The sequence below is a fragment of the Scyliorhinus torazame genome, chromosome 1, assembly GCF_047496885.1.
Source record: "Scyliorhinus torazame isolate Kashiwa2021f chromosome 1, sScyTor2.1, whole genome shotgun sequence".
NCBI classification, from domain to species: Eukaryota; Metazoa; Chordata; class Chondrichthyes; order Carcharhiniformes; family Scyliorhinidae; genus Scyliorhinus; species Scyliorhinus torazame.
In genome coordinates this window covers 249,898,418-249,920,635 of record NC_092707.1, presented here as the reverse complement: position 1 = coordinate 249,920,635, position 22,218 = coordinate 249,898,418, and the positions used below count along the sequence as shown (strand labels likewise).

Sequence of the window (22,218 nt, the reverse complement as noted above, 5' to 3'; positions counted from 1 at the left end):
GTGGGTAGCACTGTGGCATCACAGCGCCAGGGTCCCAGGTTCGATTCCCGGCTTGGGTCACTGTCTGTGCGGAGTTTGCACTTTCTCCCCGTGTCTGGGTGGGTTTCCTCCGGGTGCTCCGGTTTCCTCCCACAGTCCAAAGATGTGCAGGTTAGGTGGATTGTCCATGCTAAATTGCCAAAAAGGTTAGGAGGGGCTATTGGGTTATGGTGAGAAGGTGGAAGTGAGGGCTTAAGTGGGTCAGTGCAGACTCAATGGGCCGAATGGCCTCCTTCTGCACAGTATGTTCTATGTTCTTCACCGGGAGGTGCGCCTCCTGCAGAAAGACCACCCTCTCCTTCAAGCTCCTCAACTGCGCGAAGACCCAAGACCTCTTCACTGGCCCGTTCATTCCCGTACATTCCATGTTACGAACCTTACCGCAGGTTTGCGCCTCCACTCCCCTCTACTGTCTGCCACCCCCTCTACTGTCTGCCACCCCCTCGTTCCAATTCTACCTCCTTTAATTTTGCCCTGAACCTGGCCCATCCAAGATGGCCCCTGATGCACTATCAATTACAATGAGACGAGAGCAGAGAGTAATCAAGGCTTTATTACACAGAGATGTGTGGCCTCCTACAGCTGCTGCCAAAATGGCTGCAGTTCGGAGAGCACACACATTTATACTCCGCCTACTGGGCGGAGCCAGCAGGCAGGGATCTACCCCCGTACCTGTAGTACAGGGACCTTACCGTAATACCCTCGTATGCAGTGCAATATATACAATATAATACAACAGTGGTGACTACCACATTCATCCCCATTCAGCCAAGGTGTACACAATGATATGCTAATGCGAATGTCTTGGGCCATTTCCTAAAACAAAGGGACAATCGATACTGCTTTCCTGGTGCTATCTGTAACCTGTAAAACCTCTTTAACTATAACCATGTGTAAATGGCAAAACGCTTACAAATAGCGATGTACAATCTATAAAATGTTTAAAGATAACAAGGTGATAATTGTTTTGTATCTGGGCTCATTGTGAACCCAAAGTATAAAATGAATGACTGCCATTCAAACCACGAGAAAGGCTGGCTACTGTACCGCGGGGTACGTACACTTTCTCCCGAAGCTTCGTGTAACAATAAACTGCACGGATTGAAAACAGCAAGTCTGACTTCTGAAGTGGTTGATTTTCCCACAACAGAACCATAAAATCCCTACAGTGCAGGAGGAGGCCATTCGGCCCATCGAGTCTGCACCGACTCTTCGAATGAACACTCTACCCATGTCCACTCCCCCTTTCACCCGCCCTATCCTCGGAACCCCAGTGGTAGCACTGTTGCTTCACGGTGCCAGGGTTCCAGGTTCGATTCCCGGCTTGGGTCACTGTGCTGAGTCTGCACATTCTCCCCGGGTCTTTGTGGGTTTCCTCCGGGTGCTCCGGTTTCCTCCCACAAGTCTCAAAAGGAAATGTTAGGTCATTTGGACAATCTGAAATTTCCCTCTGTGTACCTGAATCGGCACCGGAATATAGGACTAGGAGCTTTTCACAGTAACCTCATTGCAGTGTTAATGTAAGCCTACTTTTGACAATAAAGATTAATTTTTAAAATCCTTGGACACAAAGGGACAATTTATTATCACCAATCTACCTAACCCACACTCTTTTGGAAACACCGGAGCACCCAGAGGAAAGCCATGCAGACACAGGGAGAACGTACAAACTCCACAAAACTGAAGCAATGATTTTGTGAAGTATCCAGGTTCAGCGATCTGATGCAGCGATAATCCAACACAAGTAATTTTGTTGCATTGCCTTCACTCATGTCTCTTGTTTCTTGTAACGTTCCAGGTGTTGGCAGAACAGTAAAGACTCCTGTTGGTCCAGGAGTTCCCAGAGATATTAACACGACTGATTTGGGCGTTCAAAATGCCACCCTAATTGCAATCTATGGCTTTAACAACCAATCGAATGACATCTTCCTGTTTAAAGTTCATAGAATACATAAAGCCCAGGTACAGGTAAGAAGGACCAAGCTCGAGTGTCACAAGAAAGAGCGACCTTCGGTTCTTCCATCCCTAAACTGACCAAGTCCACATTCCTGTATGAGGACACACAATTTAGAAATTCACAACTACATTGTCACAACTTAATGAAGGTTTGTGGTGAACTTATTGAGGAACCAAAGAATTCAAAGACATTTATTTATGGGCAACTTTTTGTGCTTGTGGTATATTTGCTTTAGTTTTATTTCCATCATCTTCGATAGGGGTGTAAAGGAGGAGTAGCACTGAATGACATTCAAAGAAATAGGGTGCTCCACCGTGGCTCTACCTCTCGTAAGCATCAAGATTGGTTTGATGAAAACAATGAAGTTATCCAGAAATTACAAGAGAAGGAACATCACTCCTCAATGACAAATTATCACTATCCAAGCACAATGCCTACCAAAACATCCACAGTACAGTCCCATGCAAACTCAGAAAGATACAAGACACTGGGCTGAATCACAAAGAAGACAAGCTTCAGTCATACGATAATAATAATCTTTATTGGTGTCACAAGTAAGCTTACATTAACACTGCAATAAAGTTACTGTAAAGATCCCCTTGTCACCACACTACTGCACCTGTTTGAGTACACTGAGGGAGAATTCAGAATGTCCAATTCATCTAACAAGCGCACCGTTCAACACTTGTGGGAGGAAATCGGAGGAAACCCGCGCCGACACGGGGAGAACGTGCAGACTCTGCACAGATAGTGACCCAAGCTGGGAATCGAACCTGGGTCCCTGTCGCTGTGAAGTAACAGTGCTAACCAGTGTGCTTCCGAAGACCACAAAAGACTAGAAGGGATTCTATCATGCTCTGAAATCTGTCCATGGGCCCCAGAAAACTGCTTTAACACCAATGCTCAGCTTAACAGAGCTCACAGAGAAATTCTGGAATGATATACAGAGCAATGCTCAATTGGCTTTCATCCATTAATGAAGGCTTCCGCCAACTACTCTCCTTTGCTCCTCACATGCTGTTACAATGACAAATGCAGTCAAACCCCTATCTACCGACAATGCTTCAGGAACTTATGCTATCCCAACTGAAGGGCGACAAGGCTGGAGATCGATGCATGGTGAAGAAACTCACTGAACTCTTTCAGTCTATGTGGGAGCAAGGAACCATTCCGCAAGAATACAAAGATGTCTATCTGTACAAGCAGAAAGGAAGTCGGCAATCTTCTCCATTGCTGGCATAATCTTCACCAGGAGCCTTCTGAACTGCTTCATTCAACGTCTCAACCAGAATCTACTGCCAGAGAGTCAGTGAGATTTCAGAAAAGGCGGAGGAACTATTAGTGTGGCGTTTGTAATTAAGCAGCTCCAAAAAAAATGCCGAGAACAGAACATGGACTTCTACACCACATTTATGGTCATTAACACAGTCAGAAATGAGAGTCCTTGAAGGGTAATGGAGAAATTCAACTGCCTTGAATCACAATGGTTCAACATTACTGTACCTGTTTGAGTACACTGAGGGAGAATTCAGAATGTCCAATTCATCTAACTTCAATTCATGAAGGTGTGCTCGTGTGTGCTCAGGGTGATGGTGAATCTTTTGACCCATTCCCAGTCACTATTAGAGTTAACAGGACTATGTGCTGCACCAGGGGCAGACAGCAAGCAGGAGAAGATGAAATCCCAAACCAGCAACTCTTCCAGAAATCAACTCCATGTGATATCCTGTACTTTTTGCAACAGAATCTTCCGGGTGCAGATCAGCTGTAATGGCCACCTACCTAACCACTGACACCCTGTCAAACAGGTTGTACTGGCCGAGGTTATTCATGAAGGCCCCGCCTTCTCAACCTTGCCCTCGCCTGAGGTATGGTGGTTAAATCACCACCAGACAGCTCTCCCCGTTGAAGGGGAGAGCCACCTAAGGTCGGCTGGGACTATGGAGACTTTACTTATTTTACCTTACTTATCAAACAACACAGATGATGAACATGGTCACCCTTGCCTTGGAGGACAAACAAGATCATTGGTCACCTTGCATTTTATCTGCACTTGCATTGGTTCCAGTAGTTATATGTGAACATTCCAAAAGATGAGGGTTAATTATTTTGTATTATGGAACAGAAATCTAGTATTACCTACAAGGACATGGACACAGATATAGAACGAATAAAACAGGTGAAGACAATTTGGCCCATTGTTCTAATGCTCTGAAAGAGTTACCAATTAATCCCACTTCCCTGGTCTTTCCCCTTGGCTCTGTAAATCTTTCCTTTCCAAGTACTGTATATATCTGATTCCATTTTTGAAAATAATGACTGAATCTGCTTCCCCCACCCATTCAGGCATTGTTTCCAGCTCATCATAACTCACTCTGCAGAAAAAAAAATCCATATTCCTCTCTGGTTCTTTTGCCAATTATCTTAATTTTATGTCCTCTACTTGCAGACCCTCCCACTTGTGCAAAGAGTTTTATTTGTTCTATCAAAACTCCTTCAGAACTTTGAGCGACTGTTATTATGGGGCAGGCCCGGTAGCACAGTGGTTACCAGGCACTGTTGCTTCATAGCTCCTGGGCCCCAGGTTCGATTCCCGGCTTGGGTCACTGTCTGTGTGGGGTCTGCATGTTCTCCCTGTGTCTGCATGGGTTTCCTCCAGGTGCTCCGGTTTTCTCCCACAAGTCCCGAAAGACGTGCTGTTAGGTAACTTGGACATTCTGAATTCTCCCTCTGTGTACCCGAACAGGCACCGGAATGTGGCGACTAGGGGCTTTTCACGGTAACTTCATTGCAGTGTGTAGCGCACAAAGACTCCATGAGACGAATTGAGTGAAGTCGATGAGGCTTTATTAAGCGTGTCTGTTCCCCCGCAGCTCGATAGTAAACTGGCCTGCGGGGGAAGACTCCGGCTTCTTATACTCCACCTTCAGGGCGGAGCTTGAGGTCAACGGCCAACCAGGACCCGGGATCTGTCAGCCAATGACATTAGGGCTTCCAGTCCCACATGACCCCCAATACATACTACCACACAGTGTTAATGTAAGCCTACTTGTGACAATAAAGATTATTCTTATTATTATAAATCTTCCCTTAACCTTCTTTGTTCTAAAGATAATAATATGCACCCATCAAGCAGTTGGTCATGAGCTCCCGGATCTTTAGTTTATTTATTTTATTCTTTTCACATGATGTAGACATTGTTGGCAAGGCCAGCATTTTATTGTCCATCCCCATTTGTCCTTGGAAATGTGGGGATGAGCCACCTTTTTGAACCACTGCAGTCCATGTGGTTTAGATAAATGCTGTTAGGGAGGGAGTTCCACGATTTTGGCCCAGTGACAGTAAAAGAACGGCAATTATTATTCCAAGGGGCTTGGAGGGCAACTTGCAGTTGCTGGTGTTCTCATGCGCATGCTGCCCCTGTCCTAGATTATAGAGGTCAGAGGTTTGGAAGGTGCTGTCATAGGAGCCTTGGTGAGTTGCTGCGATGCATCTTGTAGATGGTACACATTGCTGCCACTGTGCGCCAGTAGCAGAGGGAGTGAATGTTTAGTAAGTGGGTGAGGTGCCAATCAAGCCGGCTGCTTTGTACTGGATGGTGTTGAACTTCTTGAGTGTTGTTGGAGCTGCACTCATCCAGACAAGTGGGGAGTATTCCTTCGCACTCCCAACTTGTGTTTGTAGATGCTGGACAAGCTTTGAGGAGTCAGGAGGTGAGTTTCTCGCTGCAGAATTCCCAGCCCCTGACCTGCTCTTGTAGCCACAATATTTATATGGCTGGACCAGTTCAGTTTCTGATTAATGGATGTTGATTGTGGACGATTCAGCATTGATAGTGCCACTGAATGTCAAACGGTAAATGGTTAAACTTCTCTCTTGTTGGAAATGGCCATTATTTGACAATTCTGTGCGCAAATATTATTTACCACTTATCAGCCCAAACCTAAAATTTGTCCAGACTTTCCTGCATCTGGACTTAGACTGCCTCGGAATGTTCAGAATCAAAATGGTAATGTCTTGAAGATGACTTTCTGTCTTTACCTTAGAATTAAATGTGATTTAATCCCTCTTTGTTGGACACATGATTGGCTGCAAGCTGATTTGTACACACAAATTAGAAGAATCTAAAAATGTTAAATTCTTTAAAAATAAATTTAGAGTACCCATTTCTTTTTTCCAATTAAGGGACAATTTAGAGTGGCCAATTCCCCTACCCTGCACATCTTCTTTGAGTTATGGGGGTGAGACCCATGCGGACTCAGGGAGAATGTGTAAACTCCACATGGTCAGTGACCTGGGGCTGCGATTGAACCCAGGTCCTCGGCACCGTGAGGCAGCAGTGCTAACCACTGTGCCACTATTTTAATACTTTGAATGGAAGATGGGGATTTGCTGCTCCAAAACAGGCCAAAGATGCGCAGGTTAGGTGGATTGGCCGTGCTAAACTGTCCCTTGAGTGTCCAAAGGTTAGGTGGGGTTTTGGGAAAGGGCAGGGTAGTGGGACTGAGTGGGATGCTCTTTCGGAGGGTTGATGCAGACTCGATGGGCCGAATCGCACTATAAGGATTTTATTCTACACGTTAATTTTGCACTCGTTCAGCGATTCAAAAGGAAACCCAGTCCATGCAGCTTGAGCAGCAGGTTCCATGTTGATATAAAAATAGGATTAGAATAGATAGGTGCTCGTTGGCTGCTGCAGACACAATGGGCCAAAGGGCCTCTTCTCGTGCTGTAAAGCTCTGTGACTCTACATCTGTTTTCTTTTAAAGGTTGTTGCTGGACTGAAATATTTTCTATATGCTGATATTAGAAGAACAGTATGTCGTAAAGGAAAACCATATAACTTCAAGTACTGCTCATTTCAAACATACCCGCCGCTAAGTAAGGTAAAACAATTCCCTCCTTTTTTATCCTAACCTGAATCTGGAACGAAAACAGAAAGTGCTGGAAAAACTCAGCAGGTCTGGCAGCATATGTGGAGAGAGAAACAGAGTCAAACAGAGTCCAATATGACTCTTCTTCAGATCTCATATCGGGCTCAAACCATTAACTCTCTTTCTCTCTCCCCAGATGCTGCCAGTCCTGCTGAGTTTTCCCCCACTTTCTGTTTTTATTTCAAATCTCCAGCATCCGCTGTATTTTGTTTTTATTCCTGAATTTGGAATGCTGCCTGTGCATATATTTTGTTTTGATTCTTTCGCAGTAGCCCTTCTCCTGATGAAACATCAAACTCTGCACACATTAAAACAAACACATGCCTTTTAGTTTCCGATAAAAGCCAATAAGCCCCAAAAGCCTGTCTCTGATATTCCCAGAGTAAAGTCCAACAGGTTTGTTTGGAGTCACTAGCTTTCGGAGCACAGCTCCTTCATCAGGTGAGTGAAGAAGTGGGTTCCACAAACTCATATATAGACAAAGTCAGTGATGCAAGATGATACTCTGGATACAAGTATATATTCCCAGAAAATCTCATCCTTGTCAATTGATGGATCATTACCACTGAAAAGTGAAGCATTTTTCCCATTTTTAGTGTTGGCATTTCGCTCTCCAAATCAGATGTGGTACAATTGGGTGTATTAACGCTCTCGACGCTGCCCCAACAATTACCCTTTCCCCAATTTCTACTGTTTGGTGGGCGGCACGGTGGCACGGTGGATAGCACTGCTGCTTCACAGCACCAGGGACCCGGGTTCAATTCCGGGCTTGGGTGATTGTGTGGAGTTTGCCCGTTCTCCCTGTGTGTGCGTGGGTTTCCTCCGGGTGTCTGATTTCCTCCCACAGTCCAATGATGGGCAGGTTATGTTACGTTCTGGTTCTTGACTAGTTAAATGCTTATTGTAAAACAATTACGTGGATTAGATAAACATGAGAAAAATATCAAAAACTATTAACTATATTAAATTATCCAAGAGCTATTCTAAATATGACTATCCACTACGACGACTATCTCCAGACTAACCAGAGGTAACAGTGTCACATGGTTATTCTCTACTGCCACCTGCTGGTTGCAGGTCGTAAACATTACTATTTACACAATTGCTTACGCATATCATCACATCCCCTTTCCTTTGGAAATGTAAAATATTTACATATATTATTTCAGTTTACTATATAATACATATGATATGCATAATGTTTTTGATTATTCTCATGTTTACAGTCCATCACAAATTCAATCTGTCTGGTTTTCTTCTGTGTCTTGTCGACCATTGGTTGAACCTGTGAGTTTGCTTGATTTCAACTGTTGTTGAAGATGGTTCCTGCTGTGTTTCTGTGTTCTGTACACTTTCAGCTTGTTCTGTTTCTGTATGCTGAGGTAGAATTTGTTCATTTGTCCTTATATTGCTTTCGGTATCATCCTGCGATTCTAAAACAAAGGGTTGCTGAACCTTCAGCAAAGCTCTCCTGTTTCTTCTTAGAACTGTCCTATCATTGGTGATGAAAATATATGACTGAGGACCTGACTGTTGTATTACCTCAGCACACTTCAACCATCCGTTTCCATCAGGATCTTCCACCCTGACTGTGTCATCCTTTACTAATCGTTGCAAACTTCTTGTGGATTTGTCATAATACTTCTTCTGCCTCCTTTTTTCACAAGTTTTTAATTCTTTGGTTCCTTTGGCATGCATGGCAAAGTTGTTCTGAGCTGTTGATTCATCAACAATTGTGATGGTGAAAATCCATTAAGTCTAATGGTACTGCTCTACAGCTAAGTAATGCGAGATGTGGATCTTCCCAGCTGTGTGTAGCTTTTTTGAGTAGCTGTTTCACAATGTGAACACCTTTTTCAGCTTTCCCGTTGGATTGCAGATACAGAGGACTAGAAGAAATATGTTGAAAATCATAGCTGTGTGTGAACTCTGTCCATTCATGACTACTAAAACATGAGTCATTGTCGCTCATGACACTTTGAAGCATTCCATGGTGAGCAAAAATGTCTTTGGTATGCTTGATTAGACACCTAGCTGATGAGTTTGCTAGTTGTATCACTTCTGGACAGTTGGAGAAATAGTCAATCACTAAGAGGTATTCTTTTCCTGCCAGATAGAACAGATCCATTCCCACTTTCTGCCATGGAGTCGCAATGATTTCTCCCATTTGCATTTGTTCTTTACATTGTTTGTATGAAATTTCTGACAAATTTCAGTTTTCTATCATGCGTTGAATGTCTTGATTGATGCCTGGCCAGTTTACCGTTTCCCTGGCTCTATGCTTACACTTTTCTATGCCTAAGTGCCCTTCATGAATCTTCTTTAGAATCATTGATCATAAAGCTTGTGGAATGACAATCCTATTTTGCCTAAGCAAAAACAAATGGGGTGCACTTAGCTCCGCTCTAATGTTAGAATATTTGGAACAGGGTCCTTTTGGCCATCCCTCAGTGAGATATTTTAGTATCTTCTGTAAGGTTTCATCTTTGATGGTTTCGTCTCTGATTAGTTTTGACTTCCCAACAGATACTGCAAGTGGATTCTGCTACAAGATTCATGTGGTCTTGCACATGCTCATCCATACGGTGTTCTTCTTTCATGTCCGTAGCACGTGATAGTGCATCCGCTACAACGAGATGTTTACCTGGCATGTAGATGAAATCAAAATTGTGCCTTGTAACTTCATTATCATGTGTTGTATCCTGGGTGGCATCTCATTTAGATTCTTTTTTACTATCGCCACAAGTGGTCTATGGTCAGTTTCCACTAAGAATGTAGGTAGGCCATATACGTAGTCATGGAATATGTTTAATCCATTTATCAAACCCAAGCATTCTTTTTCTATTTGAGCATATCACTGCTCTGTGTCAGTCATTGACCTTGAAGCATAGGCAATTGGAAGCCAATTTTCATCATTGTCTTGCTGCAATAACACTGCTCCCAACCTATCTTTCAATGCATCTGTTGATATTTTTTACTTCTTTGTCAGGTCAAAAAATGTCAGAGCTGTGTCAATACTTCCTATAACATTTGCCACTCATGCTCATGTCTGTTAGACCACTGGAAAATAGTGTCTTTCTTGATGGCTTCTCTCAAGCATGTCGTTTTTGCTGTGACTACAACTATGACTACCCACTACGATGACTATCTCCAGACTTCCCGAGGTAACATTGTCACATGGCTATTCTCTACTGCCACCTGCTGGTTCGATTTGTATACTGTACTATTTACATGATGGCTTATGCACATCATCACAGGTTAGGTGGATTGGCCATGATAAATTACCCCTCAGTGTCCAAAGATGTGCAGGTTAGGTGGGGTTATGAGGTTACAGGGATAGGATGGGGGAGTGGGTCTAGTTAAGGTGCGCCTTTAGAGGGTCAGTGCAGACTCGATGGGCACTGTAGGAATTATATGTCGCTTTCCATTTCCAACCAGTGGATTCAGAGTGAGATTCGCAACTGGTGCCAAATTAGCGAGGGCTTTCTTAATGCTGCAGATCCTTAGCCTATTCAGTACTGTGATGAAAGTGCTCAAGTTTCAGATTCACATAAATAGGCTATCATTCCATCAGCATGAGCTGGTCTGGGCCTAGAAGTTGGGAGTTCTTTCTGTTCAGATAGGTTTGTAAAATATAAGCAACTCCTATCTTGTGGAAGGAATCCAAGGGATATCAAAAAGTGTCAGTGTTGCGAGTCACTGCAGTACATTCTATATAGGAATTAAAGTTCAGTAATTTTGACTAATTAATAACTTTGGCTAAATATTGGTATTTCAAACGAATTCAATAATTGGTTTGAGGTTATTAACACTTGGAGACCAATGATTTTCCTACCTTTCCATGATTATGTCGCAGACAATGGCAAGGGCTGGTTAAATGTGTTATATACAGCCGTCTGAGCTCAGTTGGCAGGACAGCTGGTTCGTGACGTAGAGCGATGCCAGCAGCATGGGCTCAATTCCTGTACCAGCTGAGGTTATTCATGAAGGTTCTGCCTTCTCAACCTTGCCCCTCTCCTAAGATGTGCTGATCCTCAGGTTAAATCACGACCAGTCAATTCTCTCTCTCCCTTAAAGGTGAAGGCAGCCGATGGTCATCTGAGACTATGGTGACTTTACCTTATATATTTTGGAAATCCCAGAATAAAGCAGAGATGATACTATTTTCTAAGAGGTTTATTTACAAGAGTTTTAAAATATATCTGCAATCACAAACTGTCTGCACTCATGGCTACAGCTCAGCTTCTAATGGCTTCTGTAGTGTTTGTTTTCTATGCTCTGAGTCCACACCCAGGCTTAACCAATCAAGCACAATGAGCATAGATCAATAACCAGACTCATAGACTCAAACACAGAACAATTGAACACTACAAAATGTACTGGACTGCAGAATCAATGAGATAAACAAGAGAACTAAACAAACAGTGTGATGCATAGCCTTATCTCCAGTGCAATTGTAGTAGTTAATTTAATTTAATGCTGGATCACTGTTGGGATGGGTGCTCGACATTTCATCTGCAGCAGGAGCAACAAAGCATAAGAAGAAACCAAGTTGCACTTGAAATTATTTATTTATTTATTTTTTAATTTAAAGTGCCCAATTCATTTTTTCCAATTAAGGGGCAATTTAGCGTGGCCAATCCACCTAACCTGCACATCCTTTTGGGTTGTGGGGGCGAAACCCACGCATACACGGGGAGAATGTGCAAACTCCACACGGACAGTGACCCAGAGCCGGGATCGAACCTGGGACCTCGGCGCCGTGAGGCAGCAGGGCTAACCCACTGCGCCACCGTGCAGTGGGTTAGCCCTGCACTTGAAATTATATTTGAAATCTTGAGAGGCAGCAATTGAGAAACTAGAGATAGCCAACACATTGTCACTGCCATGACGATATTGCGACTCTTTAGAAAAAACTATATATACTTTTAAAAGCTACATTTTAAAAGACTGAAAATCAAAATGGCGCTATGCTATGAGAGTTTTGTGGATCCAGCTGTTAACTTTCAAAAGGTCAAAGACAATCTTTACTTTGATGTTGACTCAATGCTTGCCAGCACATGAGATAATGCAAATTTGGCTTTGGGAGGAAGAAAGGACTAGGCCTCTTAAAAACGATTGCAGGTGAGAGAAGGATTCAGATGATCACACAGCTTATTTGGGCCAACGACTGAACACTGCTCTGAAGTCACATGATAACAGTGGCCATCTTGATTCCCAGCAAAAAATCGATTGGACTGGTGTAGTCAGTTGGGCAGCTGAAGTGCCAAACCGCAATACTTAGAAAGAAAAACAAAGAACTTCTCTCTTCCCCCCTTCCCTGGACTCCGATCCTACCTGAGAAGCCAGCCTCTGGCAGGTCAACTTTAGAAGCCATCACAGCTGCTGAAATATCGCTGCAATTTCAAAGCCTTCACTTCAGACAGTATAAAGTGCCAGCATGAGACAACAGACCCGCACTGAAACAGAGAATGGGTTAAATTCCATTTAAAAAATATATATTTTATTGAAGCATTTGTAATTTTGTTAAATTCCATTTTTATAATTCCTGTTTTTATTTTCATCTGTAACTAATTTTGTACAAGTGTGAGAATGTGTCATTATTTTTATTAACCTCCATGTGGAAAAATAATCCAGTCTTTTCATTTTCAAATCCCAAAAACTTGCTGCTGTGTAGGTCAAAATTGACTTAATCACTCAAGGGTGAGAAATACATACTTCTACTTATAAATATATTTAATCACAGGTACTAAAAGCCAGGATCTGGAATTTCACTGGACTTTTTATTTAAGTCCAGAAATTAGCTTTTTTATTTTTACAGTAAAGCTCAAAATTAACAGTAGAGTAGGAGTTCTGAACATTTTTGCTTTTGAGCCCCACTCCCCGACCCACTTCATGCATGAAATATACATCCATTTGAATTAAAAATTAGTTTACAATTAAACATATTTTAGTTTGACTGACATAATATGAAACTTGCTTCTGGTGCTGAACAATGGTGCTGAACAATAATTCTGTCAAGATGTGAAAGTATCTCCGACAAACATTTGCACATTCACGTCCTGCTCAATGTTCAGTCCAGCTTGATACTTTATTTTCTTCGTCATTGCTGAAAATCCAGCTTTGCAAAAGTTGGATGTACCAAATGGGACTAACACATTCAGTCTTGCGGAAGAAATAGTACTTTTCAGAGCATTCACAATTTGTTTTATTCATTCAAACGATGTGAGCTTCACTGGTTAGGCCAGCATTCATTGTCCATCCCTAATTGCCCTTGAGAAGGTGGTGTGAGCTGCCTTCTTGAACCCTGCAGTCCCTGAGGTGCAGGAACACCCACACTGCTGTTATGGAGGGAGTTCCAGGATTTTGATTCAGCGACAGTGGAGAAACAGCGATACATTTCCAAGTCAGGGTGGTGAGTGACTCGGAGGGGAACTTCCAGGTGGTGGGGTTCCCAGGTATCTGCTGTCCTGGTCTTTCTAGATGGTGGTGGTCCTGGGTTTGGAAGGTGCTGCCTAAGGAACCTTTGTGAGTTACTGAAGTGCATCTTGTGGATGATACACACGGCTGCTCCGTGTGTCGGTGGTGGAGGGAGTGAACATCTGTGGAATGAGTGCCAATCAAGCGGATGCTTTTTCCTGGATGTCGTCAAGCTTCTTGAGTGTTAGAGCTGCATTCATCCAGGCAAGTGGAGATTGTTCTGACTTGTGCCTTGTAGATTGAGGCAGGTTTTTTTTGGGGGGGGGGGCGTCAGGAGGTGAGCTACTCACTGCAGGATTCCTCGCCCCTGACTTGCTCTTATAGCCATAGTATTAATATGGCTAGTCCAATTCAGTTTCTGATCAATGGTAACCCCCAGGATATTGGTAGTGAGACATTCCGTTTTTTTTTCTTTTGAGGGGCAATTTATCGTGGCTGATCCGCCTACTCTGCACATCTTTTGAGTTGTGGGGGTGAGACCCACACAGACACGGGGAGAATGTGCAAACTCCACATGGACAGTGACCCAGGGCCGGGATCAAACCCAGGTCCTCGGCACTGTAAGGCAACAGTGGTAACTACTGTGCCACCGTGCCACCCTTTAGTGGGGCATTCAGTCATGGTAATGCCATTGAATGTCAAGGGCGATAGTTAGATTCACTCTTGTTGCAGATGGTCATTGCCCATTGTCAGTGCAGGCCTGGACATTGTCCAGATCTTTTTCAATTACGAAATAGACAGCTTCAACATCTGAGGAGTCACAAATGGTGCAGAACATTGTGCAATCATCAGCAAACATCCCCATTTCTGACCTTTTTATGGCAGGAATGTCATTGCTAAAGCAGCTGAAGTCGGTTGGGCGCAGGAAACTCCCTTGAGGAATTCCTGCAGTGATGTCCTGGAGTTGAGAGGATTGATCTCCAGTAACCACAACTTCCTTTGTACTTGGTATGACTCCAACCAGTAGTGAGCTTTCCCCCTGACTGCCATTGACTCCAGTTTTGCCGGTGCTCCTTGATGTCATAGTCGGTCAAATGCTGCCTTGATGTCGAGGGCAGTCACCCTCACCTCACCTCATTTCTGGAGTTAAGCTCTTTTGTTCATTTTTGAACCAAGGTTGTAAGGAAGTCAGGAGTTGAGTGGCTCTGGCAGAACACAAATTGAGCCTCAGTGAGCAGGTTATTGCTAAGCAAGTGCTGCTTGATTGCTCTGTTGATGATCATTAATAAAGTAATGGAAGAGGTCAAGAGTAGACCGATGGGGCAGTAATTAGGGCGGGTTGGATTTCTCCCAATTTTTGTGCACAGGACATACCTGGACCATTTTTGCCAGTGTTGTTACTGCATTGGAACAGCTTGGCTAGGGGCATGGCTCGTTCTGAAGCACAGGCCATCAGTACTATTGCCAGAATATTGTCAGGGCCCATAGCCGTTGCAGTATCCAATGCCTTCAGCCTTCTCTTGATATCACGTGGAGTAAATCAAATTGGCTGAAACTGTCACCTCTGGAGGAAGCCAAGATGGATCATCCACATCACATCTGGCTGAAGATTGTTGTGAATGCTTCAGCCGTATCTTTTGCACTGATGTGCTGGGCTCCTCCATAATTGAGGATGGAGATATTTGTGGAGCCTCCAGTGAATTCTTTAATTGGTCACCACCATTCATGACTTGATGAGCTTCGATCTGATCCGTTGGTTTTAGGATCGCTTAGCTCTTGTCTATTGCTTGCTGCTTATGCTGTTTGGCACAACGGTAGTCCTGTGCTGTAGCTTCACCAGGTTGACACCTCGCTTTTAAGTATGCCTGCTGCTGCTCCTGGCATGCTGTCCTGTACTCCTCATTGAACCAAGGTTGACCCGCTGGCTTGGTGGAATGATAAAGTGGGGGATATGCCAGGCCATGAGCATTTGGTTGGGTACATTTCTGCTGCTATTGATGGCCCACAGCGCCTCATGGATGCCCAATCTTGAGTTGCTGGATCCATTCACTACCACTGTGGCAGTGCCACCAACACGATGGAAGGTATCCTCAATATGAAAGTGGAACTTAGACATTCCAATCGATACTGCCTTGGACAGGTATATCTGCGGCAAGCAGGTTGGTGAGGATGAAGTCAAGTATCTTTACCCTCCTCTTGGTTGGTTTCCTCACCAGCTGCAGCAGACCCAGTATACGAGCTAAGTCCTTTAGGACTCGACCAGTTCGATCTGTAATTGTGTTACTCAGCCACTCTTCATGATGGACATCGAAATCACCTTGTGCTCTTGCCAGTCCTTGTCCTTGTTCAACATGGTGAAGTACTGATTCATCAGCTAAGATGGGGGTCAGCGTTGAGCGTTATGTGGTAAACAGCTGGAGATTTCACCGGCTCCAGAGTCGACGTTAAGGACTCCCAGGACAACTCCCTCTTGACTACATACCACTGTACCTGCCAGTGGGACAGGGCATACGCAGGGATGATGATGGTGGCATCTGGAACATTATCTGTAAGGTATGATTCTGTAAGTATAACTGCGCCAGGCTGTTGCTTAATCGTCTGTGAGATAGCTCTCCTAGTTTTGGCACAAACCCCCAACTGTTAGTGAGGAACTATTAGTAACTGTTGGGTGCTGGTTTAGCTCAGTTGGCTAGACAGCTGGCTTGTAATGCAGAGGGAGACCAACAGCATGGGTTCAATTCCCGTACCAGCTCAGGTTATCCATGAAGGCCCTACCTTCTCAACCTTGCCCTTCACCTGTGGTGTGGTGATCGTCAGGTTAAATCACCACCAGTCAGCTCTCCCCCTCAAAGGGGAAATCATCCTCTGGTCATCTGAGACTATGGCTACTTTTATTTCGTAAGGAGGACTTTACAGGGTCGACAGGGCTGTTTGTCATTGCAGTTTCCAGTGCCTCGGTTGATGTCGTTTTGTTGGGGGGGGGGGGGGTGAGAGGAGAGGGAGAGGAGAAAGAGAGATGTGGGCCAGACCAGATAGGAACTACTAGTCCAGTGAGAATTCAACCACGCCATCACCTCCTCATAAAAATTTCACCAGCATTATTTCACTGTATTCCTGAGGGAGCTGACCGATGAACTACCAGTGAAATCTTTGATGAGACAGAGGGTGATAATTTACCTTCACAATCTTCAATAAAAGGGTTTATAATAACCCTCACAAGGCCCACCGGGATACCCCAATAATCGCCCCGTGAGACTGGTGGAATACGAGCTTCCCACTAGTGGGCGGAGGCCTGCACAGCTGGGGTTCGTTACTGTAATATATAAAAGCCGGCCCAGACAGGGACTGACATGCTGGTACGCCGGAGTAGAGGCAGTTCTCTATGACTAAACTAAACTTCCATTTGTATACTTGCAGGGGCCTCCTGGCTCTTCGTAGTAACCCACAGGTATGCAAGGTTGTTCTGTCGTGGGTTTTGGAAAATAAGCGTCAAATATGTGGAGTGGACTAGAAAGATGTGCTGCCAACTGTCATGAGAATGTCGCTTTAAGAAATGTTTGGCTGCTTATGTTACTGCAGTGATGTCAGAGTGTGGGTGGTGCTGAGCTCGGGCTCTGCTTTTTAGTTTCACTTTGAGAAAAGCTTGGGTGTGTCTGTCTTTTTGGTTTCGTTTTTCAGTGTGTTGCAGCTGAAGTCAACCAAAGTAGCTGTACTGTTGATCTCTCTGCCATGAAGAACTATCTCTTGATCATTTGGTGAATTCAGAAATTTAAATATTTTCAGTGTTGAATGTAAACCCTGATGTGCTTCTGTTTAAAGGTTGTTAAATCTTTTGGATGTTAAAAGGACAGCTTAAAGGATTACTTAGTGTTGTATTCTTTGGGGGTTATCTTTGAATTAATGGTTGCTAAGATATTCACTGTTTCTCTTAAAAAGATTGACTTGAGTTCATAGAATAAACATTGTTTTGCTTTAAAAAATAACTTTTCCATTTCTGAAGTACCACTCTTGTAGAGTGGGCCGTGTGCTCCCCATACCATAATCTGGTAAAGGTTGTGGGTCAGGTGAACTCCATGATACACGTTGGGGTTCTCTAAACCCCGGCCCATAACAAATTGGGGGCTCGTCCGGGATAAAAGTCTATCTATTGGATTGGCTTAGTGAATTTAAAGACAGTGAGGGGTGAGCATATTGTGGTTGCTTTCAGGTGTGGTATTTTAGTTTAAGTAGGGTGTGTGTTGTGGACAATGGCTCTTTCAGAGGCTCAGATGTTTTTTGGTGTGGAGGCGGTCACACGCAGTACCTTACGGACAGGGATTAAAAGCAGACTGTTAGATTTGGCAAAAACATTGCAGTTAACATTACCTGACAAAATGCGAAAAGATGAGGTAATTATGGCGGTGGCTAAGCATTTAAAGTTGCCTGAGATACAGTCTGACTCATTGGAAATGGCAAAAATTCAGTTGCAGATTAAGCAACCTGAACATGAAAAAGAATTAAAGCAGCTTGAATATGCAATGAGAGAAAAAGAAAAGGAGAGAGAGTAAAGAAACAAAGAAAGAATAGCCCTAGCAGAACAAAAAGAAAAAGAGATACAGATCAGGGAAAAAGATAAAAAGAGAGAGTTTGAACTTCAGAAAATGGTCATGAAACATGACAGTCAGTTAAAATTGGCAGACGTAAAGGGAAACGTACAGTTGGATGATAGTGATGCGGATAGTGAGAAAGAGCGTCATAGTCAAAGGTGTGGTGGGGATCTATTTAAATATGTCAAAGCATTGCCAAGGTTTGACGAGAAGGAGTAGAAGCCTTTTTCATTTCATTTGAGAAGATAGCTAAACAAATGAAATGGCCACAGGACATGTGGGTATCACTGATTCAAACAAAGCTGGTAGGTAGGGCAAGTGAAGTGTATGCATCACTACCGGAGGAGGTATTTGGGATGTACGAGGAGGAGAAAAAATCCATCTTAGGTGCATATGAACTAGTGCCTGAAGCCTATAGACACATGTTTAGAACTTTAAGGAAAGAATTTGGTCAAACATACATGGATTTGAAAGGCTCAGAGTAATTTTGATAGGTGGATAAGGGCTTTGAAAATAGACCAAACGTATGAAGCTCTCAGAGAAATTATACTTTTAGAGGAGTTTAAAAATTCAATTCCTGATGTAGTGAGAACTCATGTGGAAGAGCAGAGGGTTAAAACTGCAAGATTAGCAGCAGAAATGGCAGATGATTATGAATTAGTTCATAAATCAAAGCTTGGTTTCTGGCATCAGTTTCAGCCTGTGAGGGATAGAAACTGGGGACAAGAGAAATACTCAAGTGGTAAAGGTAAAGGTGATCTGATAGGAGATAATAAGGAGAGTGTATCTCCAGAAATCCAGAAGGCTGGAAGAGACATGAAAAGTTTCAAATGTTTTCACTGTAATAAAATAGGCCATGTAAAGTCACAGTGTTGGTGGTTAAAGAAAAGCACTGGGAAGGCTGATGTGGCAAAACAGGATAAGACAGTGGGGTTTGTTAGAGTGGTAAAGGAAAGCCCAAGTGAAGCGAAGGAGGTGCAAAAGATTGTATAGACTGTTCAAGAGGTGATTGATAAGAAGGTGCCAGATGTCTTTAAAGAATTTACTTGTGTGGGTAAAGTTTACTCATGTGTATCAGGAGGAATAGGTATAGAAGTCACAATTTTAAGGATACGGGAGCTAGTCAATCTTTAATGGTAAGAGAATGAGGAGTTATGTAGTTTGGGAAGAATATTGCCAGAAAAGGTGGCAATATGTGAAATTCAGGGTGAGAAGAGGAGTGTTCCATTATACAAGGTAAGGTTGGAAAGTCCAGTGAAGAGTGGTGAAGTGGTAGTAAGAGTAATAGAGAAACTATCTTGTCCAGGAATACAGTTTATCTTGGGTAATGATATAGCTGGATCGCAGGTGGGAATGATGCCTACTGTGGTTGATAAGCCAGCGGAAAATCAGTCAACTGAAGCGTTGAAGAACGAATATCCTGGGATTTTTCCGGATTGTGTAGTAACAAGGTCGCAAAGTCACAGGTTAAGACAAGAGAAATCAAAGAGTGAAGGTGAAGTTGAAGTGCAATTATCAGAAACGATTTTTGATCAGATGGTTGGAAAAGAACAAGAACAGGTGGAGGATGAGGCAGATATTTTTAGTTCAGGAAAATTGGCGGAGTTACAACAAAAAGATCGAGAAATAAAACAGATGTATCAGAAAGCGTAAAATGAAGAGGAATCTGAGTGTATACCAGAGTGTTATTACTGTAAAAGTAATATCTTGATGAGAAAGTGGAGACCTTTACATATGCAGACGGTTGAAAAGTGGGCAGAAGTTCATCAAGTAGTATTGCCGGTAGGGTATAGAAAGGAGGTGTTGCGAGTTGCACATGAGGTACCAGTGGGAGGTCATTTGGGAATAAGGAAAACTCAAGCTACCATCCAGAAACATTTTTGTTGGCCTGGACTACATAAAGATGTAGTTAAATTTTGTCAATCATGTCACACATGTCAAGTGATAGGGAAACCTCAAGCAGTGATAAAACCAGCACCCTTAATACCCATTCCAGCACTTGAGGAACCTTTTACGAGGGTCATAATTGATTGTGTAGGGCCACTTCCTAAAAGAAAAAGTGGGAATCAATATCTTTTGACTATAATGGATGTGTCTACTAGGTTTCCAGAGGCCATTCCAGTACATAATATTACAGCTAAAAAGATTGTGGAGGAGTTACTTAAATTCTTTATTAGATATGGACTACCCACAGAAATACAATCAGATCAAGGATCAAATTTTACCGCAAAGTTATTCAAAGAAGTTATGGCTAACTTAGGAATAAAACAATTTAAATCAACTGCGTACCATCCAGAATCGCAGGGAGCATTAGAAAGGTGGCATCAGACATTAAAGACAATGTTGAGGGCTTATTGTCAAGATTATCCAGAGGATTGGGATAAAGGAATTCCATTCGTACTGTTTGCAATTAGGGATGCACCTAATGAGTCTACCAAATTTAGTCCTTTTGAACTAATTTTTGGTCATGAGGTAAGAGGACCACTTAAATTGATTAAGGAAAAATTGGTGGGTGAGAAATCGTAAATTACACTATTTGATTACGTGTCAAATTTTAGGGAACGATTAAACAGAGCAGGTGAATTGGCTAGACAACATTTGAAAGTTGCACAAAATATGACGAAACGGGTCGCGGACAAGAAATCCAAAGTTCGTAGTTTTGCCAGTGGAGATAAAGTTTTAGTGTTGTTATCAGTGGTAGGTGAGCCTTTAAAAGCTAGGTTTTGTGGACATTATCAGATTGAAAGGAAATTAAGTGAGGTGAATTATGTGGTAAAAACACCAGATAGAAGGAAGACTCACCAAGTGTGTCATGTGAATATGCTTAAAAGGTACTTTGAAAGGGAAGGAGAAAAAGGAGATTTTAATGATTCTAACTCAAAGTGACAAACCAAATCCAGATGACTGTGAATTTGACATACCTCAAATTAAATTGGAAAATGAGGATGTTCTTAAAAATTGGGATAAATTGTTGAGTTATCTTCCAGAGGAAAACAAACTGACCTGAAAGAGTTATTGATACCACATGGGCAAGTTTGTGGAGATAAATTGGGATGTACTAAAATGGCTATACATGATGTAGATGTGGGAAATGCTGTTCCAATCAAACAACATCCATATAGACTTAACCCTTTAAAATTGGCACAAGTTAACAAAGAGATTTAAAGTATGCTTAAAAATGACAGAATTGAAGTGGGTTGCAGCCAATGGAGCTCACCCATAGTGATGGTACCTAAACCAGACGGTACCCAACGGTTGTATGTGGACTATAGAAAGGTTAATGCAGTTACAAGAACAGACTCTTATCCTATCCCACGTTTGGAGGATTGCATTGAGAAAGTGGGACAATCCGCTTTTATTTCCAAACTGGATTTACTTAAAGGTTACTGGCAGGTACCTTTATCCGAAAGGGCAAAGGAGATTTCAGCTTTTGAGACTCCAGATGGTATATATCAATTCAAAGTTATGCCATTTGGCATGAAAAACACCCCAGCCACATTTCAACGGTTAACTAACAAAGTTGTTTCAGGATTACCCAATTTTGCGGTATACATTGACGATCTGGTCATTTTCAGCCAGGCATGGAAAGACCATTTCAAACACCTGATGGAGTTATTTGATCAACTTCAGGAGGCGGGTTTGGTGATAAACCTAGCCAAAAGTGAATTTGGAAAAGCCCAAGTCACTTTCCTTGAGGAGTTTTCGATACCCTCGAGACAAAGGGAAATAATGTGATTTGTTGGCATGAGTGGATTTGATCGAGCATTTGTGCAAAGGTTTTGTAGCGTGAGTGCTCCACTGATGGACTTGGTGAAGAAACGTCGAATATTTCAGTGGCCAGCGGACTTTCAACAGGCATCTGACAGCCTGAAAGCTGTGACAACCAATGCTCCTGTGTTGGAGAATTGCAAGGGACTCTGTGATCAGATTGAACTAAAGTATCTGACTTTAAAGAGAAATGCCGAGGCATAGAGCAATGGACGGATCGTGCAGAGAACTTCTTGTTCAAAGAGACTATCAATCATGAAGAATTTCAGTTGGAGGAAGAATGAAAAAAATGAAACAACAGGTGTTGTTTTTTTGAAATGATAAAGTATATTTACTGTGTGCATTTCTTAACGGATAGTGTAAAGGTGAAAAATGAAACCATCTTGAAGTTGATGGTTTGTTTGTTTTCTTGGGGGAGGTGTCATGAGAATATCGCTTTAAGAAATGTTTGGCTGCTCATGTTACTGCAGTGATGTCAGAGTGTGGGTGGAGCTGAGCTCAGGTTCTGCTTTTT

At 42.9% G+C, this 22,218-nt stretch overlaps 1 protein-coding gene across 1 annotated transcript in view; it reads left to right on the top strand.

Annotated features, from left to right (window-relative positions):
* Nucleotides 1-22,218, top strand: part of LOC140420590 (cystatin-F-like) — a 32,735-nt gene that overhangs the window by 5,579 nt on the left and 4,938 nt on the right. The window contains exons 2-3 of the mRNA XM_072504590.1: nucleotides 1,838-2,007; nucleotides 6,766-6,882. Of these exons, the coding sequence (XP_072360691.1) occupies nucleotides 1,838-2,007; nucleotides 6,766-6,882 (287 nt within the window). The remainder of the gene's footprint in view (nucleotides 1-1,837; nucleotides 2,008-6,765; nucleotides 6,883-22,218) is intronic.